Raw genomic sequence first — 26,674 nt, forward strand, 5'->3', positions numbered from 1 at the left:
ACCGACCCAAAGCAGCTGGAGCTTGTTGGGCCATCCTGGAGCCTCAGGGCTCCAAATGCCACAAGGGGCCACTGAAATGAAGCGAAAGCATGCGTTCAACACCTCCGGGGGCGACACAGGCGGCGAGGGGGTGGCAACCAGCCCAGACGAGCTGGTTGCCACCCCCTCGCCGCCTGTGTCGCCCCCGCACTTAAAAGGGGTGCCTGTCCCTTTAAATCTCCCATCATCCCCCGCCTGGATTTTTAAATCCTCTCAGCCAATCAGAGGCCTCCGCGGGTCCCTAACGGCCCCGGGGCCGCGTTTGAATCCGGCAGCGCCCGCACCGCTCTCCCGGTCCCCTCCGCACCGGCCCCGCCATGAGCGCGGCGGGAGGAAAAACGTCGAAACCCACGGAACCCCCGCCTCCGCCATCGTCACGGGTGGGCACGGCGGTGGCTTTGGTGGCCAAAGAGGTCCCGAAGGTTCTGTTGGACCCGCGGACCCGGCGGAGCTACGTCCGCGGGAGGTTCCTGGGAAAGGGGGTTTCGCTCGGTGCTACGAGCTGGCGGAGGCGGAGAGCCGCGAGGTTTACGCCGGGAAGGTGGTGCCCAAATCGCTGCTAGTGAAGCCCCACCAGAAGGAGAAGATGTCGATGGAGATCGCCATCCACCGCAGCCTGGCGCACCGACACGTCGTTGGCTTCCAGGGCTTCTTCGAGGACTCCGATTTCGTCTACGTCGTCCTAGAGCTCTGCCGCCGCAGGGTGAGGGGCTGGGGGCCGTTAGGGACCGGGGATCGGTGTCCCGAGCGGTTTCCGTCGCGTAGGAGCCGCGCTGGGGAGGGGGAAAGGGGGCTGTGTGGGTGCCCTTTGGTGCTGACCCCACTCCCCACCCCCCCGGGCTCGGCCCCCTCGTGTTGGAGCTTTGCTGCCGTAGGGTGAGGGGTGGTGGGGTCGGGGGATCCTGCCCGTTGGGGTTCGGGGGGTGCCGGTGTCCCCGTGCTGACCGTTTCCTGCCCTTCCCCCCATCTGCAGTCGCTGCTGGAGCTGCACAAGCGTCGCAAGGCGCTGAGCGAGCCCGAGGTTCGGTACTACCTGCGCCAGACCATCCTGGGCTGCCAGTACCTCCACAGCCACCGGGTCATCCACCGGGACCTCAAGCTGGGAAACCTCTTCCTCAGCGACGACATGGAGGTGAAGATCGGTAAGTGTCTGAGGTACAGTGCCCCATCCCCTCCCAGCAGGGTCCCCAGCCCCAGGGACCCGCCACCCAGGATATCTCCTGTCACTCCTCCTCTCTCCCCAGGTGACTTCGGCCTGGCCACCAAGGTGGAGTACGAGGGTGAACGCAAGAAGACCCTGTGTGGGACCCCCAACTACATTGCCCCTGAGGTGCTGGGCAAGAAGGGGCACAGCTTCGAGGTGGACATCTGGTCCATTGGCTGCATCATGTGAGTCAAAACGTGTCTGTGGGGCCTGGTGGTGCCCGTGGCTCAGCTCTCTTCAGAGTTTTTCAGAGTTAGCTGAAGCTCTGCTGCCTCCAGAGGAGCAGCCCGGGCTGAGCCCTGCAGCCCAGCAGCACACCAGCCAGCCCCATGCTCTGCACATGCTGGTGTGCATGTGTCTGTGGGCTGGGCTGTACACACCACAGCTGGCTCCAGCCATCTCCCAAAAGCCCTGACTTCCTCACTGGAATGTTCCCTAGAGGGCACAAGCTCCCAGCTTCCCTCCTCAGGGGACAGGAGCTAGGCACAGTGCACACTCCTCTGTGTGCCACCACGTGTGTTCCCTCTGCCAGGACAGTCCCAGGGTGTACTCAGCACAGTATCACCTCTGCACTTGAGTCTCTCTCGCAGGCTGCCTCATGCAGGACTGACACCCTTTTGTCTGTGAACACACAGGTACACTCTGCTGGTGGGGAAACCACCTTTTGAAACCTCTTGTCTAAAAGAGACCTACATCCGAATCAAGAAGAATGAGTACACGATTCCCAAGGTAAGGTGCTGTTCCTGCTTCACCTCACAGCAGTTCTTGGGCAGCCTTCTGCTGCACCATCCTGTGTCTGGCACGGGTAGGCTCCACGGCAATGGTGGAACTTGGCAGGAGGGGTTAAATGGGTACACTCAAGCCCTCCAGAGTCTCCAGCTCATTCTGCTGCTGTTGATTCAATCTTTACCAAGTCTATAGGCTGTGTATGCTGTCAGGAGACAGCTCTCCATGCCTGCCCAGTTCTGTCTCCCCAGGCTTGCTCCTGCTTTCCTGAGCCAGCACAGGAGCTCTCTGCTCCCAGCAGAACTTTCCCTGGGTTGCACACCCAGCATTTCCCCAGCCCTTGGTGCTGGCACACCTCATCCCCCACCACGTCTCTGAACTGCCTCTCCTCTCAGCACATCAACCCTGTAGCTGCTAACCTCATCCAGAAGATGCTGAGGTCTGACCCTGCTACCCGCCCGACGATTGACGAGTTGCTGAGTGATGAGTTCTTCACCTCAGGGTACATCCCCAGCCGCCTGCCCACCAGCTGCCTCACCGTGGCCCCTAGGTTCTCCCTGGCTCCCAGCGGGATGGAGATGAACGGGCGGAAACCCCTGATTGCACTCAACAAAGGTGAGAGGGGTGCCACGAGGGAATGGGGGTCAGAGCCTGCCTGGCCTCCAGACACCTGTAGAACCACCATGGGGAACCTGAGCATCACCTGTGCTCACAGCTCTTGTGAAAACCCAGAGTGTTTTGTGGGTGAGTGAGAGGAGGTCTCACTGTGCCCAAAGCCAAAGTGGGCAGGAAGTGCCAGCACTGGCTTTAGCCAGATGGGATATGGGATGGGTGTCTTACAGCTGGATACATCATCAATCTGGTGCCTTTACAAACCCATTCCCTCCTCACACCCCCATTCTGCTCTTTCCTGTCCCAGCACCAGACAGCCCCGCGCTGGAGAAGTTGCCTGACAAAGAAGATGTGGCTGGGCTGAGGAGCTGAGGGATGCTGTTGACTGTCATTTAGCTGACATGCTGGAGCAGCTGACTGCAGTCAACTCAGCCAAGCCTTCTGAGAGAGTACCAGTGAGACAAGGTGAGTCTGGGGACAACCCCACAGGCACCAGCCTTCCCAGAGAACTTCCTGCTTTGCTGCTCTGATGCTGTTTGAAGTGAGAGACTAGCTGAGCTGAGGTTCAGCCTTGCTGAGAAGCTGCTTACCTTCCTTTTGCATTGCCTGTTGGATATGGTGAGCAAGATGCTGTGAAATGTCTTCTAACAAACTCACTTCCTTTTTGCAGAAGAAGCTGAAGACCCAGCCTGCATTCCCATCTTCTGGGTTAGCAAATGGGTGGACTACTCAGATAAATATGGCCTAGGTAGGTAACATGGGGGCAATACTTCAGCATTTTTGTTGTTTCTGAAAGGAGGGGGGGAAGGTTGGATTTGGGTGTTGCATAGGTCACAGTTTTCCTGAGTGTGTGTTCAAGATGGCCACCAGGAATGTTACCAAACACCTAGAGTAGTGGTCACTGAACGTGAGCCACTTTAAGGTAGAAAATGGCTACCTGCTGCACGAGATGGCCAGCAGTGAGCTTGTGTACCCACTGTGGCAGTTCCAGTTGCTTCTGCAGCAGTGATGCAACAAGGGAGGGTGAGAAAAACAGAGTAGGAAAAGTGTCACCCAGACCTGAACCAAGAGGGGAGAGTCTAAGACCTGGCCAGGACTTGGTGGGATGGCTCTCAGGGACAACATAACCTTCTGCTGGTGCATTTCACACAACCAGTGTGATCCCCACTTGTGACCCAGGTTACCAGCTGTGTGACAACAGTGTTGGAGTTCTCTTTAATGACTCCACTCGTCTTATTATGTACAATGATGGGGACAGCCTGCAGTACATCGAGCAGAACAACACAGAGTCCTACTTCACTGTGAGGTCCTATCCCTCTGCCTTGAACAAGAAGGTGAGTCCTGGGGACTGGAGCCCTCATGGGGGGCTGCACCTGGTGGGATTTCAGCTGGCCTTGCTGGGCTTTGTTGGGTGGGTTCCAGGGAGAAACATCTGTAACATGGGGCATTCTGCAGGATTCCTTCTGACTGGTGAAACATGTCCTCAAGGACAGGCACTGGCAGCTCTGTTTATTTCTAGATGCTGTGTCAGGCTTATTTATGAGCAGTTTCACAAAATTCAGTGCTCACAAGAGCTGCGTGTACCAAGGTGTTCAGTGAAGCAGGATTGGGAGTATCACAGAGTTAACTTAAAGTTGCCCAAGTTTTGTGCAGCGACACCTCAAGCTCTGGAAGGTGTAGGGAGGTTCTGAGACTGGAAGGGCTTCACCAGATGGCAGGGATCACCCTCAGCCCGCCTGCTTACAGCCCTTTTTCCCCTGCAGATAACACTATTGAAATATTTCCGGAACTACATGAGTGAGCACTTGCTGAAGGCAGGTGCCAACATCACTCCCCGGGAAGGTGACGAGCTGGCCCGGCTGCCCTACCTCTGCACCTGGTTCCGGACCCGCAGTGCCATCATCCTGCACCTCAGCAACGGCACCGTGCAGATCAACTTCTTCCAGGTGAGGCTTCCTGCAGGGCTGGCAGAGCCCAGCTGTGCCCAGCTCTGTGTGCAGGGCAGCCCGAGGGCACGGCCAGAGCACTGGGAGGCTCTGTGCCCCCTGTGCTGTGCTCTGGACCTGTCTGGGGCTGGCAATTTGTTCCCTGTCCTGTGTCAGCTTCTGGTGGCTGCCCCAAGCCCTGCTGGGATGGTTTACCCCAGGGTGACATGGTGCTCTCTCTCCACAGGACCACACCAAGGTCATCCTGTGCCCTCTCATGGCTGCTGTTACCTACATCGATGAGAAACGGGACTTCCGCACCTACAAGCTGAGCCTGATCGAGGAGCACGGCTGCTGCAAGGAACTCTCCAGCCGCCTGCGCTATGCCCGCACCATGGTGGAGAAACTCCTCACTTCCAAGTCTGGCTCAGCCCGGGGGAAATCGTCTGCTTAGGCCTTGGTTTTCCATGGACTCCACACCTGTGCCAAACTGTCCTGGCTGTGGCTGGGGAGGTCTCTCTCTCAGCAGCCCTGCTGAGACCATCAGGGCTGGTTCCCACTCCTGGCTCGGGTCTGGTTGCCTTCCAGGAAGCCCTGATGCTGTGGAATGGTGTGTTCACTGACTGATATCCAAAGGTTTCTTGCTCCTGTTCCTAATAGAAAGTCTATTTTTTAAATTGCATATCCAGTCTTTTTTTTTTTTCACTAACTTCCAACAGCCTGACTCAAAACCCAACCCTCTTGTTTGAGGCTCCTGGGCCTTCTCTTGAGAGAACGAAGCATGGGAGAGAGCAGAACTATCAATGTAAGTTATTTGTACATGGCTGTGCTCGTGCTCTAGGCTTTTGTTTCTCTTGTAGAAATTCAAGGTAAGATATTTAACATGCCCAAGGGTGAGCAATCAGCCTTTTAATACTGAAAGTGACCTACATGAAACCTGAACTTTTGTATGTTACATAACTTGATTAAAGATTGTTCACTGCAGTGTCCAAGCCTGCTGTGGTTCCCTTGCCCTTGCTGAGAGGGAGGGAGCAGAAACCTTCCCTTGGGCTTCCCCTCCATGTGAGAGCTGTGCTTGGTTGTCCTTAGGGGCAGCCCCTGGCTCCTCAGTGCAGCTCTTAACACAGAGCAAGAGGGAAACAGCAGCAGAATGTGGTAGGAAATGGGGAGGGAGTGAATGAATTGTTAGTGCTGTTTGTGCTGAGCTGTGCTCTGACCTGCAGGCTCACACTGGACTGGATTGCTACACAGAAGATGCCCACAAATGTGCCTATAGAATTGGCAGAAGCTGTTGTAGACTTTACCAAGAGCCCAGAAAGCTACCTTGGACCTTCTCCCACCATTGCTCACAGCCAGCACCTCCTGGTGCTCTCAGGCCAGTTTATTGTTAATCAGGACAAGCTTTTCAGGTTTTTCTATAGCACTTTTTGTACAAAATGTTCTACAGCATTCTAAAACCAAACAGGTAGCACCCCTGTGTTACCTGTGTAAACCCCACACCCCAGCACCCAGAGGGATCAGACTATACAGTTACTGCCCAGGAGGGGCTCTGCCCTGGCAGGGGCCGTGCTTGCAGGCTCCTATGAAATCCATGGGATGCCTCTAACCAGAACACCTGTGAGGCAGCAGCCAGGAGAGGCTGTGGGAGATGCAGGAAGGGACTGATCCTGGGGAGAAGGGCTTCCCTGCCTCTGTGTGCCCAGAACTGCCCCTGCCCGACTGTGCTGAGGGACAAACTGTTCAGGTTCCCAGGCACAGGACTGTCCTGGGCCCTCTGACAAGATGCTGGTGTCCAAAAGGGGAAAAACCTTTTTCTCAGCCCAGCTGAGAATTAAAACGTTTCTTTCTCAGGATAAGTGCTGGTGCTGCACCTGGCCCTCAGCAGCCCTGCTGCAAAGAGACAGGTCTGAGCCTGGGCTGGGGTGCTGAGTGCAGAGCTGCTGTTGCTGTGGATCATCCCTGTCACTGTCACACTCCACAAGAGTCACTTCCCCAGGTGTGTGGCAGGGGAGGATGCACGGATGGAGCTCCCTGACCCCTCGGGACCCGGCCCAGCCCGGTTCTGTGGCTCTGCCCGGGCTTCACTCCCCAGCTGCCCTCCTCTTCTCCTCCAAGCACCGTGTGTGCCACGAAGGTTCCTTTGGTCTCTGAGACAAATGCCCTCAGGCCCCCGAGCCTGACCCTGCGGTGGGGCTCAGGAGCCCTCAGGTGACAGCTGGTGCCAGCCTGCTTACCACCTCTCCTTCTACCCCTTGGGACCCCACCTCACCCCGGGGTGGGGGGGAAGGACACGGAGAGCCCCCGGGGCTGCTCCCATCGGCGGCAGATGGGGGTGGAGATGGGGAGGAGCAGCCTGGCGTGGTGGGTGCCATCCTGCCGTGTCCCCTCAGCTGCCATCGTCCCCCGGGCCCGGGCAGTAGTAGGAGTGGAAGATCCGCTCGTGGGCACAGGCCCGCATGGTGCTGTGCGTGTGCAGCAGCAGCCGGGGGAAGCGGGAGGTGAAGTACTGCACGAAGCCGTCGGGGACAGGTCCCAGGGCTGCCCGGACATCGTTCGGCAGCTCGTGGTAGTGATGTTTCTGCAAGAGAGAGGGAGAGGTGAGCGGGGGCAGGGCCGGCGGGGTGCAGGGACGGGGCGGACATACCTTGTTCCTCATGGCCCGCAGCAGGTCCCGCACCGAGCCCCCCTTGTAGGTGCGGAATTTCCTCAGGTCTGGGGAGAGCAGGAGAGGCACTGAGCGAGGTGGGACAGCCACAGCCCCACCCCGAGCCCCGGCAGCCCTGGACTGCAGGGCGAGCACTGCCAACCAGCGCCAAACCGGGCACTGCTCTGCCCTCCCAGGGCACCACTATGGGGTTCGGCTCCAGCTGCTGCCCAGGAACCCCCACTCCCGGCCCGATTCGGAGGGAGGGGTGGTACCTGTCTGCAGCGGGAGGGAGATGTGTATCCTCCAGTTGGTCCTCACCACCGCCCGGGCCCCCGCCTCCAGGGCTGAGATGATTGCGCCCTCGGCTGACTCCTTCTCAATGCGGTCACTGACGTCCTGCGAGGACCGGGGGGTCACAGCGCTGCCCCCCACCCTGTGCCACCCCATCCAGCGCCAGGGAGCAGAGCCTGTGCTGAGGGGGATGAAGAGCCCGGCCCTAAACCCAGGGACCCCCCAACCCCTTGCAAAAGTGAGCTCAGTGTGCACATTGACCTGAACACATCCGTTTCCAGCACTTTTTGTGCAGAGCACCCCGGTGTTTGCTGCCTGGTGGGACAGCGTGTGCTCACCTGGAAGAACTGCAGCTGTTTCTCCTGACTCCAGAAAAAGGGATGCACAAGGACCATGGAGGCTGAGGGGTCGGTGCTGGGCCTCGGGCTGATCATGGCAGCAATCAGTTCTCGTGCAACAAGATCATCTGGAAGGTGAAAGAACACAATGGGGAACTAAACCCCTGAGAGGGAGGGGGAGCTACACCCCTTGGCTCAGGGCTTCCCGTGGGACATGGCCAAGGAGAAGGATCTCACTGTGAGCTTCCTCCTGCAGGCAGCTCAGCTGGTAAGAGCCTGACAAGATGTTGGCCTGTCGCCTCAGAGCTGTCCCCAAAGGGATTGCTGCCTCCTCCTGACACCACATAGTAGAAGACACATCCTGCTGAGAAGATGTCCACAGCACACGTCTGGAGGCACAAAGGGATCTTAATTGAACATTTCAGCAGCTCACCGTGAGGCTGCTGCCAGCACAGGGGACTCTGGTGCAAGGGGCTGCAGCAGGACACTGCCCACTCACCGGGTTCTTCTTGGGGTCTCCTGCAGCACCTCAGGTGCAATCCAGCCCTCGGTTCCGGGGATTGCCGGAGCGGAGGCTGAAGCTCTGGTCGTCCCCCTGAAGCTTCTTGCAGAGGCCAAAGTCAGAGATGACAGCTCGGATCTGCCCGTGGCAATTTGGGACAAGATGAGGATGTTACAGGGCTTCAGGTCCCGATGGACTGGAAGAGAGAGCGGGCAGTGTAACCGCCCAGTGTGGTGGCAGAGCTGGAGCAGACTGGGGGCTCTGCCTGCCCCCAGCTCTGGCTGAGGACACAGGGACCCCTGCCCACCCCCTTACCAATGCTGAGGGAGTGGAGGTGGGCCAGTCCTGACATGGTCTGGCGCAGGAGGGACACGGGGTCCAGGCTGTGACGATCAAACCTGGGGCTCTCCACATACTGGAACCACACAGAGGCAGAGAGAGATGAAGCGATTTGCCCCTGATGTACAGAGGCAAGGCTTGCTGGGCTGACAGAGATGGGAGAAGAGAAGCCTGTTTGCAGGCAGCTTGTGTGCCCAAGGCTTGCCATTTCCAGTCCTTCCAGTCACCATCTCTTCCCTCGGCAGCAATCTGCCCTCCTGTGTGCTTCACCCTCCCCAGGAGCAGGCAGGGGAAGACTGGGCTCACCTCCTGCAGCGTGGCAGAGCAGAGCTCGATGGCAATGTAGTGGAACTGTTTGTCCTTCTCGGTGCAGAAGTAGCGGAGGACGTGTGGGTGCTGATCCGACTCCCGCAGCAGTTGGACCTCCCGCTCCACCAGGTGCACACACTCGGGCAGCAGGCGCTTCACGGCCACGTTCCGACCATCAAACTGTCCCCTGTGGGGAGAATTGGTGGCCGTGGCTGTGCACAGCCCCAGCCAGAGCAGAGCCCGTCCCTGCACATCCACAGCCTGACCAAGACCTGGTTGAAGCTGGAACCTCGACCCTTGGGGTCCTCAGCATTGGGGGGGTCACCCTGGACTGACTCCTAAAGATTTGTCCCAGCCATGGGCAGGCAGAAATCTCTGCAGTGAGCTGGAAACCAGGGGCTCAGGCTCCTCAAGGGGCAACCCATTCTTAAAAGCCTTTGAGCCACGCGCCACTACCCTTGAGCAGTCCCTGTGGCTACCAGGGCAACGAGAGTGGGATGAGGGCAAGCACCCAGTGTGCCACCCACCTGAAGACAAAGGTTCCTCCAGCTCCATGGCCCAGCACATCCTTGGGGTTAAAAGAAATTTTCCCAACTACGATCACATCTGGTTCTGCATCTGCAGAGGAAGAGGAAGGACCATCCTTCAATCTGTGAGCATTAGTCCTATACAGAGGATGTCCAGTTCTTCAACCTCCTGGCTGCTTCTGGGGCCCCACTACTGCTACAATTGCTTCTGTAGCTCTTGTTCATCCAGCAGCAGGTCCTGCACCTCCTCCCCTGTCAGCGGGGCTGCAGCCCCCTAGTGTGCGGGGGCATCTCTTCTCTGCCCCTGCTTTGGGTGACAACACCTGGGGACAGACCTCTTGCCTCTTCCCACCACACACACCTCCAGCAGCCGCCGGGTCTGGGCTGACCATCCCGTTAGGCAGCTCCTCCAGGAGGTCCAGGGAGCTGGAGCTCTGCGGGGGCTGTGACCCACTGCCCCGGCTCAGCCCCGGCTCCCCGGGCTCTGCAGGGACCCCCTGCCTGGAGCTCCGTCCCGGGAGCACCATCTCCTGCTGCAGGAGCTGGATCTGCTGCTCCAGTTGCTGCTGCTGCACCGCTTGCTGCCGCTGCAGTTTCTGGAACACAAAGCAGGGAGGAGCTCAGCCATGTGCACCCCCAGCAGAGCCCCCCACACCTCCTGACGGGTGCTGATGGCAGCCACAGCCCTGACACCTGCACCCGGGACAGGACATGGGGCTCAAGTCAGTCTCCAGGGCTCCAGCCACGCCGTTCCTGCTCCAGCAGCCCAGCTCCAGCACTCACCACCAGCAGGAGGAAGAGGACCCCCCCTCCCAGCAGCGCAGTGCCCATGCCAGCCACCAGCAGGTCCCAGGCTCCTGCCTCGGGGTACACCTCCAGCTGCTCCCGGGCAGGGGATCCGGGGGGAACTGCCCCTCGCTGCGGACAGTTAACTCATCCGGGCTGCCCGGGGCCAGGAACTGCAGCACACAGCGGGGATGGGTCACACCCTGGGGGTGGGACCCTCCCCCTTTGCCAACCCCTGCCGGGGACCCACAACCCAGCCCCTTCAGGGACCTGGCACGGCCCCAGGCTCCCCCAGCATGGAGCTGGGACCCTGGGAGGTGGGACCCTGAGGAGCTCCAGCGCTCACATCATCGAACACGGTCCTGGCAGGAGGAGCTCTGGGGATGATGGTTTCTGTTGTCTTCCTCAGGTTCTCGGGGAAGGCTCGCAGCATCGTAGTGTGGACCACGGGAGGCAGCTCGTGGTGTCCTGAGGTGGGGGAGGACAGAGAGACCCATCAACGCCTCTGTGGTCACAGCATCAGTCCCTCACCTCTCCACCACCAATGCAAGCTCTCTGCACAGGGTGATGCCAGCAGAAGGAGTGCCCCTTCTCATGGGAGGCACAAATAATACCAATGTTACAACCTGGCAGCTCCATCCCAGAGCAGTATCAGGCAGCAGGGAAAGGCTGACACCCCAAAACACACAGGTGGCTTGGGCTGCCCCCCCAGGCACCCTCCAGGAGCAGGGACACAAGCAGAGCTCACAGGTCCGCACCTATCAGGAGCCACTGGTTGTGGAGTGAGGTGATGCTGCCCTGGGGGTACTTGACCTCGGTGCTGGGTGTGATCTCGCACTCCCCTGAGTCTCTCACAGTCACCTCATCGGTGGTGGGCCGTCAATCCTGGCCAGTGTGATGCCCTGGGGCTGGGGGACAGCAGATCATGGAGCACCATGCAGCCAGGACCTGCACATGCCACCCCAAAAATAGACTCACCACCAGAGCCACACTGCCATGGACCAGGGAGGTCAGGGCGTAGAAGCTGGATGCATGCTTCCCCACGTAGAGCGCTGGCCTGTGGGGAGGGACAAGCATCAGCCCTGCCTCTGTCACAGCTCAGAGCTGTGCCACCAGTGGCCACAGCACAGGAGCCACCTACAGCAGCTGGGTCTTGGTGGCAGCGAAGTCCTTCACGGACTGGTAGCTCCACTTGAGGAGAGGGATGTCCTGCGAGTGGAAGGTCAGGTAGCGCAGGGTCTCCATGGCCAGGTTGAGGTGGGGGACACGTCGGAGGCTGTCCTGGTGCCACACATAGATGCCAACGATGGGGGAGCCATAGTTCTGTGCCCACAGGACCTCCCCGCTCTCCTTGTCCAGTGTCACCACCAGCCCGTCCCCGCTGGAGGCGAAGTGTGCCATCTCTGGGCAGAGCCAGAGGGAGCCATGCAGGGGGCTGCACGGGGGACAGGTCCCACCCCAGCCCATGTCCTGCTGCTCTGCTCTGCTCTGCTAATGTTATTCCCAGCGTGGCACAGCCCAGACCCGCCGGCCATGGCTGCATGGCCACGGGTGCCATCCAGCCAGGTCCCCTGCAGAGGGCGTGGGGTGGTGGCCCCCGCGGGGACACTCACTGTAGGGGTAGGACTCCTCACAGAGTGGTGCCGAGTAGTCGGAGAAGGTGGCGTTCCAGCGGAGCTCCCGTGACTTGGTGTCATACATGGTGATGACATACTCTGGGGAGGAGAGAGGGCAGCCAGGTCACTGCCCAGCACCCCGCTCCCCGGGGCAGACAGGCAGACAGACAGCAGGACTGCCTTACGGGTACGGCCGATGTAGAGCAGGGGACTCGAGGGCACAGCCCGTTCCAGGCCTCTGTGGAAAGAGTGGTCTGCTTCTCCCCTGACTTGGGGTCCACAATGAACCAGGTGTCCTGCTTCTTTCCTGAGCCAGAAAATACATTTTCTGTCAGTCTCTGCAGTCCTGCTGTCTGTCCCCTAAGGCTTCTCCTGTCTTCCCCCAGGGACACACTCCTGGGGGGTCCCCATCAGGCTCTGGGTCCGGGGGTGGCTGCTCCCTGCGTACCAGTGTAGAGCACTCCATCTGAGCTGCGGCACGGGGAGGACTGGACCAGCTCTGGGATGGTGAATGGCAGCTTCTGCAACACAGACAGCAGTGGCAGGGAAACACCTCCTTGAAGAGCAGCTTCCCAACCTTCCAGAGCAGGGTGAGAAGGAGAGGTCCTCTGGGACAGCCCCCTCCACCTTGCCTGCCTTCACTGCTCAACCCGCAGGACAAGCGGAGGGCATGAAAAGCTCCCAGACAGCTTGGCCCTGAACTTCCAGGTGCCAAGGACAAGCTGGAGCATCCGAAGGCTTCAGCTCTCCTGTTCTGCAGGTCATGAAGGTGAAGCCCAAGGAGGGGTGGGTGGGTGGGATGCATAGGGCCCCTGCAGCCCCACCATCAATCCTTCTTTGTTCTTTCCTCCCAGGATATACAGGCTGCCATCATTGGGGTCTGGGAGGAATGCTGGTCTGGAATGGAGAGAGGAGGATGAAAAGGGAGATGCCTCCTGCCCCAGGCACACACCAAGCAGTGAACAGGAGCTGCACTGAAGGAAACCATCAGCAGTTGGCTCTGAGGTGATTCACTATGGGGTTTAATCTTGTCCCCAGCCCTCCAGCACCAGAGGACTGTAACTCCTGCTCTGGGTCAGTGCTGTCACTCCACACAGCTGCCCTGTTCCTGCCAGAGGTGCTGGCCCGGTCCCCTGCCCCCCCTGGGGACCTCCCCGCTCTCCTGCTTCCCCCTGCACTTTCAGGAGCACTTCCCTCCATTGCTTCCCTGTGCTCCTGTGCTACCGTTTGGCAGTGTGGAGTGGCTGCTCACACTGGGGGCAGGGCAGCCCCACAGCACAGGCTGGGAGGTTCCCTGCCCCGAGCTTCCCCTTTCTTGCTGTGGACTGTGGGTGGATGAGGGCAGCTGTGCCCCTCGGGAAGGTGTCAGCTGCCCCCCTGCCCAGAACACGCTGCCCGTGGGGGTGACACTCACTCTGCCACATAAACTGGCACCTGCAGAATAGGATCTGAAAAAGAGACCAAAAGAAGGACGTCAGCAGAAGGACCTCTCCCCGCCGTCGGGGACAACGTGGCAGTGTTTGCCAAGCACTGCCGTGCCCAGCCACTGCCTGTTTGCATTTCAAGCCCAGAACAGTCCCCACCAGCAGCAGCAGTTTGCACCATCCTGATGCTCTGCTCCACGCACAACCATGCCCGTGGCTGTGTGCTGTGGCTGGCAGCATCCCCGGGGCTAGAGGAACAACTAACCCAGAGCTGGCCCAGGGAGCCAGGTTGTGAGCAAGCACTCGAGGTCACAACTCACCATCCTTCAGGGTCCACTTGATGTCCCCTGTGCTCTTACTCACTGCGTGAAGATTTCCATCCAGAGTGGATGAAGAGCAGCGTTTCTGGGGCAGTGGCAGCGCTGCCTTTGAGGCACTGCAGACAGAAATACTGTCCTTAGGGAGCAGGGACAGGTCTGGGGAAGAGCCCCAGGGGCCACCTCAGGCAGCACGGCAGATCCCGTGCCCAGCAGCAGCTGTGGGAAGGGCCCCACATCCCCTGTGTAACACGACAGGGAAAATCCTGGCACCGGTTATTAAATCCGCTCGTTCCCCCAGTTACAGCCCACAGCACATCATCAGAATCACATCTGCTAGTGGCTGCTGGGAGATGCTGTGCTTTACACAGCTGTGGCATTAAGCACCCCTGGCAATGTGTGGCACCACGGGTCCCGCAGAACTGGTCACATCCCACCCGGGATCCGGGTCCCGGGCCGGTACAGCCTTTCCTCTCGTCTCCTTTCCTCTCCTCTCCTCCATCACCCCAGGCAGTCTTCCCACCAGCGGGGATGTGCTGCAGTGGGGCTGTTCCCGGCCACAATGCCGGGCACCTTCCTAAAGATGACACAAACAGCCCAACTACCAACTCCTTCCAGAAACAAACGAGTTGGGTGACTTTTCATGCCAGAAATGCAATTAATGATCCCCGGGCCTTCAAAGCTATAAATTCCATCTGCCCTGACGTTGAGGGAGCAATCGTACCATCACGCAGGGGCGAGGAGCTGCTGCCCAGCCAGCCCAGCTCAGCTCAGCCTAGGGCACACCGGGCACCTGTACCCCCCCAGCAAACACCTCCCGGACCCACGGGGCTGCGGGAGCCGGAGCACTGCCGGGCTCACCCTGCCGTGCCGAGATGGAGCAAGCTGCTGCCCCGCTCGCTGTCCCCAGGACATCCCTTGGCCCCGTGTGCCACACCGGCAGCCCCTCGCTACCTCTCACTTGCAGCTGGACCCGGGCACCGATCCCGGCCAGGGCACCGGGGACAGTGCCTGCGGGTGACACCAGCCCGGGGACAGTCCGGCCACAGCCCGGCGGGCGGGGAGACACATGGGGGACACGCACACCCCCGTGTCGGTGTCCCCCCATCCCGCAGGGCACGGCCACCCCCCGCACCCCCACCCGCGGGCACTGTCGCGGTCCCGTTGCCCCCCGCGGGCCGTACCTGTGCCGGGAGCGGCAGGAGCAGGAGCAGAGCCGGAGCAGGGCCCGGATCCCCCCCGGAGCCTCCTCCGGCGCAGCGGCGCGGCGGGGCCGCCCATGTCCCGGACATACCGGGGCCGCGGTGTGCAGAGCCGGGCCGGGCCGCGCTTTCGCCGGGCCGTGAGTCAGCGGGGCCGGGGCGGATCCAGGATGCGGCTTCCTGCTCCCCCCCCGCCCTCCGGGCTGCTCCCCGCCCCGCAGACCTGCGGCCAACAGCGCCGGGGCAGCGGGAGGGGCTGGGGTGCACCCCTGGACCCCCCTCGGTTCCCGGTCCCTTCACTGTTTCAGCATCGCTCCCGTTTCCACCCCCGCGGGTTTAACGCCGATCGGGGAAAAATTCCTCCCGCCCGCAACTTGGGACAAAGGGCACAGGCATCCCCCCTACCCCTCCCCGCATCGCCTGCGGACCCCGGCCCACCGGCCCCGGCCCTGCGGGGATGTGCGGGGCCCTTCCCGGCTGCATCACACAGCAACTCACCTCCAGGAGAGCCGGGCACAGGTGCGGGTGGGAAGGCTCTTCCCAAAAGGATGAGCTGGAGCTGGACAGGATTTTCGGCAGCACTCAGCTCCAAATCCCACCCCCCGAATTCCTGCACTGCCCCCCAGCGAGACCACAGCTGCAAATTAAACCGAACTTGCCAAGAGATGCACAGCCGTGACTTACAAGCAGGCATTGGGAACTTTGTCTCAGAGGTAACACGACTGAACTCTTTCGGCCATTTTTTTACCTGGATGAGGGGAGAGAACGTTTCTAAAGCCACCCTCAACAGGAGCAGCACCTGCCAGCTGTTATAAAGCCCCAACACACCAGGCTGCTCCCGAGCACCTTCCTTCTGCAGGCTGACACCAAAGTGGCACCTCTGACACCCCAAAAAGCTGTCCCTATTTGCAACCTCCAGTGAGCTCTGCCCCGCACAGACAGCTACAGCTAAAACCAAGATGAAACTCTGGGTTTGGAGAGGGAGCTAGAGAAGGCTTGTCCCACAGTTCCCATCCCTTTTGCACAAAATGACACACGGGAGCAGTTCACCCAAAACCCCACCCCGGGGAAAGGCACCAATGGCATCAGAGGGGGCAGTGAGCACGGGTTCCTCTGCATTTCCACCTGCATCCACCTTCCTGCAAAGAAACAAATCACAAAGCATTTGCCAACAGTTGTTCATGCAGTAGGAAAGTGGCTTGGTATGTACAGAGCACAGAAACACTCAGACACAGAGATACTTAATTATCAAATTTTAATTGATAAGACTAATCTTACAGAATAAAACAATAGGATAAGCAGTCACTTAAAAAATCCAGCAGTGCAAATCTAAGACTAAATATTTGTCATCTCCTCCTCCCCTGAAATAGGCAATAGATTATTTAAAAATATTGCAATACATGGTACTTACATATTCCATTTAAAATAAATCAGCAGTGGACACAAACATCTAAGACTTTATTTAATATAAAAACCAAAGAATGAGTTGCGTAGGATATGGACAAGATGTGAACTTCCATGAGCTGGAGAAAGCAAATCCTTGGCTAAGGGTAAGGCAGACAGATGCTTCATACAAGACTTGCTACAACTCTCCTGGTCCCCTTCCTCCCCCCAGTGATGAGGACACCAAAACTGAGATGGGAACAACCTCACCCTAGCAGGTGTCAAAAGTCTGGAGTACAGAGCTGGAAAAGAAAATGGCTCCATAGGAAAAAACAAGTTACAGAGGAAAACATAAACCAAGTAAACAGCAGAAGGAAAGTCTGGACAGAAACCCTGTGGCAGCGAGCCCAGGGAGCACCCACTGCATCCCTGTGGTGGGAGGGGAGTGCCTGGACAGACCACCACAATATGGCACCTGGACAGTGTCACTGTGAGGGAATTGTTCCTCTTCGGCCCTTAAAGGATGAAGAAGCAATGGGTGGAACTGCATCAAGTACAGACTGCAGCAGGTTGTGCACATGTGGCTTATTAGCTGGGGCTTCTCTGGTTCCTTGGATTCAGGTCATTTTTTTCCTTTTCCATCATTGTAACATCCTTATTTCAGTTACATTTCTTACCAAGTCTCATTAACAGAAATTAATGATTGACTTAAACTTGATAGGAAAAACTTGTGGGTAATACAAGATCTTCACACAAGGTACAGTCTCTGCTCAAACACAAGCCAGGTTCAGGGATGAACTTCTGCATTCCAGTGCAATACTGACCCAGGAAATGTTTACAACTTGGGATGTGCGGACAGAGAAGGAAGGAATACTGAGCTCAGGATAAGGAGAGAAAGAATCCACAGTGCTGGGCAGAGTACTCAGCACACAGCTGAGCTGCACCCATGGAGAGCTCAGGGCTGCAGCTGGGTGTAGGGAGACACTGCCCACCAGCTCTGCCCCTGGAAACCCAAGTTTGCACTATGGGTGCTTTAATGCCCTATTAATAAATCTGCAAAGCACTTGATACAACTTCATACCCCAAAATGCTCATAGGGAATTGCACAGACCAGGGAACAGATCTCCAGTGAAAAGAGATGTTTGAATTGTAGTTTAACTGAACTAAATTTTGCACAGAAATCATCAGATATTACCATAAACTTCCTATGGAAGATTACACATTGAATCTCAAAACAATCTTTATAAGCCAACTCAAAATGCTGATTATATTTGCAGTTTACTCACAAGATTTGTGTCTGGCTGAGGACCAATTGCCAGGCTCCTCCACAGTACCCTGTGCTATGCTGGAGCTGCCCAGCAAACAGCGCCTCAGTCAGGAGAGCTGTGACACTGTGACACTACTGAGCAAGAGATGGTGTTTTCTTAGATGTTAATGACCATTAGTTAATGCCAAACATTGCCTTGGAAAAATCAGTACATACCAGAAGATACAAAGCTCCACATCACTCTGAAAAAGAAAGGACTTTAAAAGCAGTGCTGCTAAGTTCAGCTGGAATATTCATGTCAAAGGACTCCCAAGAAACCTACTGCAGTAAGCCAACAAACACCAGTTATAACATTTTATATAAGCATCACTTCCCTGTATTTTAATTCAAACTTTGCACTGAGAACAAAAAAGTGAAACAACTTCCTTTTTCAAATCAAATCTGCCTCGAAAAAGCATCACCTAAGTAGGAACACACTTTCTCAGTTTGTCTTTTCTGTATTTAAAGCTGCTTTGTACACAGTTTTTATATTCAGTTTCTTTTGCTATGGATTGTACCTGGCACAGGAGGGACACGGGCACAGCACTGACCCCTGCACCAGGGTCCCACCAGGGCAGGGGCATCCAGCACAGAGGCCCTGGCAGCTCAAGTGCACAACCTGGCAAGGAGCAGGCAAAGGAACAGACAGGGAAGGAAAACAGAACATGATGGATGCACAGACAGGCCCAAGGGAGATGGTGAGCACAGAGCCAACAGGACAGGAGTGCAGAGGTGGCCCCAAGTGACACAGAAAGCCCACGTCCCCAGTCCTCTCCATGCTGTAGTGTGTGCTTCCCACCAGGTACTGAAATTGAAATTTAAGCCTTAGCACCAGGGTTGGCAATTAGAAGTGTGTCAGCTGCATTTAATTCCCAACTGTATCTCCCATGAACTCCCCTGCCTGCTCTGGCCCCAGGGAAGGGGCTGCTCAGGAGCCCACCCAGCTCCAGCCCTTTATGCCAGGACACGCAGCTGGTGGCTGGGACACAGCAAGGAAATACCTCAAGCTACGAGAACAAGCACATCACTAGTTTATATGGAGGATATGAAACACCTTTAAAATTTGTATTGCATGAATGTTCTAACTGAAAATACAAACCAGAAACTGCTTATGTTGCTATCAAGAGTCTACAGGTAAACACAGAACCTAAACACACCATGAAGTGAATGCTTTTCTCAGCCTCTCAGAATAAAATAGAAATAAAATAAATACTTATCTGGGAATTTGCACCTGCTGAGTTTCAACCAGGCTCTTTTGAGGCGAGTGAAAAATGGACATGGAATAAATAGATCAAGATCAGCTATTCCTGCAACACCAGTTCCACAAAACGTTGAGTTACTTGCACTGAGCAAACCCAGTGCTAAAACCTGGAGTGATCTGTGAGCTGCAGGTTCTGCACAGAGCCAGACTGACCCCACCTGGCTGCACAACACCACCTGCCCAGGGCCTGCATCCCTTCAGCACTGAAAGGCTCATTCACAAAACCTGAGAGAAATGGCACATGGATTGCTGAGATGACAGGCAGGATGCCACAACCAAAGGCAAGAAGCATTACTTCAGACAGGATGAGGGGCAAGAACTTCCTGTAAACTTGAGCAAGAGAAAAGCTGAAAGGTTATTTAAATAAAATTTAAAAAACCCCAAAAACCAATTGCTGAATAGATGTTTCCAATTTGGTAAGATTCAGTGAATAAGATCACATTTTCAAATACAGGGTACCAAAGCCTGCTCCTGTTATTTAAGATCCCAAATGGCATCTGAGCTTGTCCCTGCCCTGCAGGGGCAGGAAGGTCTCTGGGGTTACCCTTCAGTGAGGTGGGGTCACTGTTCCCCCCAGGCAGCACCCTCAGACAGAGCAGTGTCACCACAGCAGCTGCAAAAGTATTCCAGAATGTGACATGCAGGATCAAAACAAAAAATTCTCAGAAAAACATGTCAGGAGTCAGAGCAGGAGCCAAGGGGTGTGCAGGTGGGAGGCAGCCACCAGGGGGGCATGAGAGGGGACAGAAGCAGCACTGGGAACATCCACAGGGGTATTTGTCTGCTCCAAACACACCACACAGAGACCAACCCAGAGCTTCCAGTACTGAGAAACAAAGGAGGATGGGGGGGGGGGGGAAACAAACAAAAAACCCCAAAAGAGCAGGGCATCTTTGGGTTAAAAAAAAAATAATAGTTTTGCTACCAAAGAGTTAAACCTGAAACAAAAGGGCCAGCAGAATATGGCTTAATAAACATCACTTTTGCATACTGGTTAAAATTTATTTTTAAAAAAGGGTTTCTGAAGTTCTCAGTCACAACCAAGTAACTAAAGGCTAATGCTTGTAACTGAAAGGTTATGAAAATATTTGGTTTTGTTCAAACCATGTAAAAAATCCTCAGTAATACATTGTAACATTTCCGTTTTAAAACTAAATTGGAAGATCAACTCTCAGCAGATTTAAGTGTATTACACACAGTATTTTGTGAATTAAGATTTATTGATTTCCATTGTATTTGCTTTAAATATGGTTGAAGTTGACTGCAGAAAAGGGATGGTGAAATTTTTAAGTTAAAAGTAAACTAATGGTGAAAGAACATCACCTCTGGCTTCCATCAGTGCCTCGTTTATCATGTTTTATTAATAAGTTCCAGGACTATCACATCCAGGGATGTTGGAGGCCTCTCCCAGCAGTGTCCTTAGCTTTGTGTCATTTTCCTGTGCCAGAGGTGAGCGTGCTTTCAAAAATACTGCCACTTCCCCAGCACCGTGTCTTTGATTGCATCAACATATTGAGTGGGCACCCAATAGACCCAGTAGTAAGATGCTTCTGTTGGGCCCAGCTGAAATGCCTGCAAAGTTAAAAACAACATTTACCAAGGGCAAACAGAGCAGCTGACCCCAGCAGCTGACCCACTGTGACACCAGACACCTCTGCTGCACCCACTGCCTCCTCCCAGCACTGGGTGCATACCAGGGTTATGTGGGAAGCAGGCAAAGAATTCCTTGGAGGAGCAAGAACTGCAAAGAACCAGCTGAAGTGATGAGCTCTTCCTGGGACAGTTTCAGGAACAAGAGAAAATTGCTCTGGAATACAGAACCTGGAGCATAACTCAACATCTCTGAAGGAATGACCAGGGTGCAGGGGTCTGAGAGGCCAAGCAGGAGCTCAGCAAGGCCATGGCTGTGTTCTCACAGTCATAACATTTCCCAGAATGTTGTATTTAGACACAACAACCTCCTCTTAGCTTCTGTCAGTATATGCAGGAGAGGAGCACCAGGGCATGCCAATAGCCCCTGTCCTTGCTCCAGGTTAGAAGTTCATCGTAGCATACTCTGAAGAGGACATTTTCTTACAGGAGTGATCAAAAAATCAAGTATTTGGACAAAGACTGAATCTGTGCACTCCTGCAGACAGCAATTGTAAGATATAACATTTCTTCTTTCTACCCATAAAGAAGGAAACAGACTTCTGTAAGGAACTTACTTAAACATTAAGAGTTAGTTACTGTACTTTGGAAAGCAAGACCTCAAAAAACCATCAAAAAATTCAGCAGAATTAAGTGTTAACTCTTCTAGACCCAATGCCAGTTTTTCAGAAAATTACATATGGAATGAAATATTACAGCATCAAATCCCTATTTTTTTAACCTCCAGCAAGGCCTCATGTTTATAGGAATACATCAGAAACTTGAAATTAAACTAGATACAGGAAAATATCAGTAACATGAAGAAAACATGAGCTCTATAGTAGTATTTTTACAGTTTAACACTGTCACAAGACAGAAGATATGAAATGATGCTTAAGCACTTGATGTTTGTGTGAAGCCAGCCCAGATTTCCACAGAATATCAGATACTCAATGTGCCACCCAAAACATTCCCACCGTGGCAGCAGACCATGCCCACATTCCCACCTTCCACAGCAGGCTGGGATCACCATCCATCTCCAACCTGCTCCATTGGAGAAGCCTCCAGTGTGGATATGCATGAAGTAATTAGACTGGATATTAATAAAAAAAAGTAGAGACATTACTTACCATCATGTGATAATCCTCATGTCCTTCAATAGGTTCACTCACCACATTTTTAATGGACCCCATGGGTAACTTTTCTGTTCTCTCTACATTAAAATTGATCACAGTATTATTTCTGATCTCTGAGGAAGCAGCATTTCATATTCATATTAATTTCATATTCATTTCCAGTACTCCCTCCATTACTTCCAAAAGCTCCTCACACCAGCAGCCTCCTCCTTGGGTGAACTTTGGACACCTGTCTTGTACATCACCACACACCCCACAGCTGGCACACTAAGCCTTTAAAGAAATACAAAGCTGGAACACTCAGCTCCTTGCATTTTATGCTTCTGCATCACATTAAGTGCTTCTGTGTCCCTGATTCAAGCCTAAAGGGAGTGAGGGGAAAAACCCTGGCTTTATTTTATGCTTCCCCAGAAGGAACTCCACCCAGACCAGCAGGATTACTCACCACAGGGAAAGCTGGTCCAGCTGTAAGAACATTCAGGACTGACTACCAGGGACTGTACCAAGCTCTACAGAAATGACAAGGCTGAAAAAGCTGAACACAGACAGGATAACCCAACTCTTTAACATCCTAGTCCTGGTTTTACCCGAGGCTGTGTTCAGCCATTACTATAAAAGCACAGGGAAGGAATTATTGATGAGCAGACAGGGAAAGAAACAAAAAAAAGGAGATGGCTCTACAATGACAGGAGTAACGTCAGCCAGCTGTAGGTAACCAACAGGAACAACAGAGTCTGTGGTGCATGGCAGACTTTCCTGTCACAGTTCTGTCCTCACTTCTTTCTGAAGACTTAAGAGCTTTCCTTCTAGTTCCAGCTTTATGCCTGCTTAAAATTATCCTCTGGGATATAAGACAGAGAAAAGCACAAACACTCTCCAAAGGAGATCCTGAACTAGGAAGAGCTCCTTAGCTATATCACATTTGTGTGATCTAGAAAAAAAGCATCTACCTAGAAAAAGTACACAGAGAGATCAACTTAGTGATGTAAAGATGAATATTCTGAATCTCCGTGCTGTAACTAAGCTGACTCTGAACTACCCATTCATACATTGAGCAAAACCTCACTTTGCTCTCAGTCAGCATCCCACAGATCCATTTCCCTTCCCTGTGTTCAGCAACAGACAAATTATCACTGTCTGTGAAAATGGCACAGAGCAACTGGGAAACATCCACCACACCACCCCAGAGCACAAACAGGTACACAGAGATCTGTGAAGTGAAAGGAGGCTGTGTGTGTGGGAAGCATCAGTCTCAGCTTTCCAGGACTCCCTGTGTTAACACCCTCTTGGTTTTACTCTTACGTGCTGGCACCTGACAGGAATTTCTAGGAGCAGGAAGGAGTTTTTCCCCTCAACAGCCAGCAACTACAACCATTCCCTAGAGGAAGCAAGCTACTGCTAATTTTGAGAAGTAGGAAAACAGGTTACATGAAGACACATGACTACCAAAAGAATCACATTTCACAGTTTAAGAAAGACTAATCTAGAACACTTCAGAAACACTCAACTTGAAACTCATCTAGAAGGTGAAGAAGAGGATGAATTACCTAGGTACTAATAATGTATTCAGAACACATCATCAATAACAAAAAGATCTAGCTGCCCTACCTACAGAAGAAAAAACCCACAATGTCTCACTCCATCACTTAGCCCAGAAGAAAAATCACTGCATCTGGTACACCAGGGGTTTCAAAGCCAGAAATACCCTCACAGTCAAGTCTGCCCTACAAAGGAAAGGTCAAAAACGTACAAGATTTCTGGTTCCTTTGGAAATAACACAGCAGCTGGAGGTGCCACCAAAGCTAACACAACCACCCAGCTGGGTTACTGCACTGACAGTGAACAAGCACTTTTAGTCCTCTTGTTCACCACTAGGATGTTGCCTCATCCTGCTCAAACTAAAGCTCAGCATCTGCTGGAGGCAGGGGCTCTCTGAGATGTCCTCAGACACCACATTATCACCACAGCACTTTGATCTCCTCCTGGCACAGCTCAGGACAGCAAACATTCCTCAGCAGAGCAGCACATGCCACAGTTTCTGCAGTTGTGCATCACTGAAACAAGACACCCAGCTAATGCTGGCTGGAAGGAGAGGAGGCAGGAATGCCAGCACTCCTCTCTTTAATCCCAGCTCTGAGAGTCCCTCTGGAGCCTCAGCCAAGTCACTGAGCTTCTGTGTGATGCTGGCACCAAACCAGTGTTTACAAAGTGCTGCTGAGATATGTCAGAAATGCCAATATTGCCATTTCTGTTTGGCACCAGGAGCAGCAGATTAGAGCATCAGAACTCTGGCACAACTGAGCTTGGGTTTTTCAGGAGCAGAAGTAAAATCCCAGCACTATTCAGTGGTCTGGGAGGGCAGCACTTGAGGAGAAGAAACAAAACTCAGTTTTGAAGTGTGACAGCATTATTCCCTGAGTCACACCAGAAGCCATTTCCAGGCCACACAATTAATTCACATATAGCCAACTCTCAATTATTCATCCCAGATTTTGGAGTTGCTCACTTTTGTACACTACCACATCCAACGGTCCTGCTCAAGTTAAAGGTCAGTTTTTTCCCCTGACTTGTTGTACATGCCAGATAATTGGCACTGTCGGCAGGCGTTCCTGCAGAGAGGCAACAGAGTGGTGTGGTGTAACCCAGAGGGTCCTGAACACCACAGAGCCCCTCACACACCTCCCCAGACCCCCCAGGGGTGGGGGAGAGAATTGGGAAGGGAAAGAGACCCATGGGCTGAAATAAAACCACTAACAGAACACACAGGAGAAGTGCTCACCCTTTCTGACCAATGCCCACCCTGTCCCTGCAGCACTGCAACCCCATAACAGAGGGAGAGCTCCCCAACCAACCCTCATCTGTACACCCAGCATGGCACTGGGGTGACATGGCATTCCCTGGCACATGGCACATCCCACTCTGGATCCCTCTGGCTGTGCTCCCTTCCCAGCTTCTCCTGCACCAGCACAGCACAGGGAGCTGCAGTGTCCTTGATTTCTTAGCAACAACTCCAAACACTGGTGTTTTATCAACATTCTTTTCATTCCACATCCCACACTCAAGACAAAACACAGAGCTGGGTTATCTTCTGAGGAGAGAAGGAGCTCTTCCCCCGCTGAAAGCAGGACAAACAGGAGAGCTGGATCCTCTTGGCTTTGTTAAGCATAAGGACAATCCATCTTTCCAGTTTTCTACTAAGATGTCAAGGAATGACTGAGCCCACAAAAGCCCTCACACCACAACATCACCCCTCCCTCTGATTATGACAGTTCCTCAAGTATTTATTATGTACCTACCTGAACACCTTTAACTGAAGGCATCACATCATCAGGTTTTCCTTTATCCAACACTTTTCTGTGTTGCTACGATATAAAAACAGAAATTAAAATCCACAGAATCACTTTTCAGTTTACTCCCAGCTGCACCCTCAGTCATAACCCAGTAACACCAGCAGAGAGCTAAGGCCCATTCCCAGTCACTGACAGCACTGGAAAGGGTTAATTTTAGAAGTTAACTGAGCACTTTCACTGGCAGTCTGAGAGAGTTATACAAATTAATAAGCCTCCAATTCAACACAGAGGGTAACACCCTTTTGAGAAGACACATATATGTAAATATCTATTTGTGAAAAATTAAACAACTTTAAGCCCCACACGCTAAAAAATCTCATTAACATTTGGCAAGACAGCTTTTAACGCCCAAATGTTACATCCAGGGAGCTGCAGAGAGCCCCTCCACCTCTGAGAGTGTAACACACAGCAACAAACCAGGACAGGGTGGAGCAGCAGTGACCAACAAACCCATGCTCACAGCCTGTGCCTTGCTGAGCACCTTTCAGCAATGATGGAACTAGAACTGAGCCCCAACTACAAGAAATTACAGGAAAATAAAGTTCCATAAAGGCTGTGGTTGCATAATGCACTATGTAATTTTTAATCCAATTCACTCTGAGGGAGGCAGGGGGCTGTCAGTGCTACTGCAGCATCTTGCAAAGCCCCTGCCCAGCTAAACGTGTTTCTGCTGCTAGGACCCCGTGCAGAGCCCCCATTCTGAGAAAGGGACCCCAGCCTCCCAGGCGGCAGCAGCAGCAGCAGCACCTGCAGAGGTTGCACCAGAGCCAGTGAACCCTCCAGCTGCCCCATGCCAGGAACCACCCAGACATCAATAACCTTTTGCCTGCAGAGCGGCTCCTTTTTATTTTCTTCAGCTTTGACCTCCTGCTGAGCAGCTTCTTTGGGCGTATTCACCGCTAACACATCATTGATGGTGGAGCCAACGACCATGATTTTCGCTCCGTTTGTCACTTTGATTTCCCGCAGCGTCTTCTCCTCCGGCAGCAGTCCCTTGAACATCACTTTCTGCATAGCGGGTGGGAGGCCTGGGGGAGGGAGAGGGGCAAGAACAGGGATGAGGAGACCCCCGAGGGGCGCGGGAGCAGCGCGGAGGCGCGGGGGCCCCGCCAGACCTGTCAGGGAGTGGATCTTCTGCTTCAGCTCCGCGCCGGTGCCGTCCAGGCAGAACTTCACATCGTACTTGTTCTTGTTCCAGATCACCTTCAGCTCCACCTGCTCCTTCCCGCCCTCCTCCTCGCCGCCGTTGCTGACGGTCTCCGGGTCCTGCGGGGACCTCGCTGCCGCGCCTGAGCCGTTCCCCCGCCGCAGCCCGGCGCCAGCTCCTCCGCCTCCATGCCCGGTTCCTCGGCACCTGCGGGCGGACGGAGAGGGAGCGCCCGGCCCGCGAGGAGCTGTGCCGGCCCGGCCCGGCCCAACCCCGGACCCGCCCCGCCGCCCTGCCCGTCCCGTCCTGTGCCGTCCCCCCGGTCCGCCCGTCCCTGCCCGTCCCTGCCCGCCTGCCCGCCCCGGGCTCCCCCGGCTCCTACCATCGGCGGCGGCCATGATGATTGTGTACAATCCGCCGCGGGGCACGCCGGGAAACGCGAGACACCGCCTCGTGGGCCCGCCCGGCTGCCGTAGCCCGGCCCGCTGGGCTGTGTGGGCTTCGCAGGCCGCGCCCCCGGAGGCCCGGAGCAAAGCTCCGGAGTCGCGGAACCCCGGAGGCCCGGAGCCCCACAACCCCACCACCCCACCCGCCGAGGCGGGGAGCGCTGTCTCGAACCCCGTCCCGCGTTGCCGGGGCTGCGGGGCGGCCCGCAGCG

General features: G+C 54.8%; 3 protein-coding genes across 3 annotated transcripts; 1 reads left to right on the forward strand and 2 right to left on the reverse strand.

Annotated features, from left to right (window-relative positions):
• The first annotated feature begins 291 nt into the window (after window positions 1–291).
• PLK1 (polo like kinase 1) lies at window positions 292–5,444 on the forward strand. The gene is given in 12 exon segments (XM_008490783.2): window positions 292–507; window positions 510–742; window positions 1,013–1,181; window positions 1,284–1,428; window positions 1,879–1,972; window positions 2,365–2,584; window positions 2,889–2,942; window positions 2,945–3,046; window positions 3,252–3,329; window positions 3,761–3,915; window positions 4,345–4,527; window positions 4,754–5,444. Coding segments are annotated over 12 exon segments (1,791 nt in total). The 5' UTR covers window positions 292–356; the 3' UTR covers window positions 4,961–5,444.
• A 427-nt stretch (window positions 5,445–5,871) lies between these two features.
• On the reverse strand, window positions 5,872–14,920 carry ERN2 (endoplasmic reticulum to nucleus signaling 2). The gene is given in 30 exon segments (XM_030460105.1): window positions 5,872–7,084; window positions 7,151–7,218; window positions 7,426–7,549; window positions 7,783–7,910; window positions 8,020–8,086; window positions 8,088–8,171; window positions 8,282–8,295; window positions 8,298–8,343; window positions 8,345–8,445; window positions 8,448–8,480; window positions 8,600–8,699; window positions 8,930–9,119; window positions 9,460–9,550; window positions 9,821–10,055; window positions 10,243–10,352; window positions 10,355–10,418; window positions 10,592–10,713; window positions 11,004–11,117; window positions 11,120–11,153; window positions 11,224–11,302; window positions 11,387–11,648; window positions 11,859–11,960; window positions 12,047–12,076; window positions 12,079–12,168; window positions 12,310–12,382; window positions 12,686–12,758; window positions 13,276–13,309; window positions 13,606–13,676; window positions 13,678–13,721; window positions 14,787–14,920. Coding segments are annotated over 30 exon segments (2,883 nt in total). The 5' UTR covers window positions 14,895–14,920; the 3' UTR covers window positions 5,872–6,892.
• Window positions 14,921–16,048: 1,128 nt separating this feature from the next.
• UBFD1 (ubiquitin family domain containing 1) lies at window positions 16,049–26,646 on the reverse strand (the record flags this gene model as incomplete). Its single annotated transcript, XM_030460012.1, is given in 10 exon segments — window positions 16,049–20,326; window positions 21,514–21,596; window positions 21,965–22,028; window positions 23,225–23,243; window positions 24,039–24,103; window positions 24,105–24,128; window positions 24,816–24,881; window positions 25,689–25,897; window positions 25,985–26,223; window positions 26,399–26,646. Coding segments are annotated over 10 exon segments (1,128 nt in total), but the record flags the coding sequence as incomplete, so codon positions are not given.
• Window positions 26,647–26,674: the final 28 nt, after the last annotated feature.

This window comes from Calypte anna, chromosome 14 (genome assembly GCF_003957555.1).
Source record: "Calypte anna isolate BGI_N300 chromosome 14, bCalAnn1_v1.p, whole genome shotgun sequence".
NCBI classification, from domain to species: domain Eukaryota; kingdom Metazoa; phylum Chordata; class Aves; order Apodiformes; family Trochilidae; genus Calypte; species Calypte anna.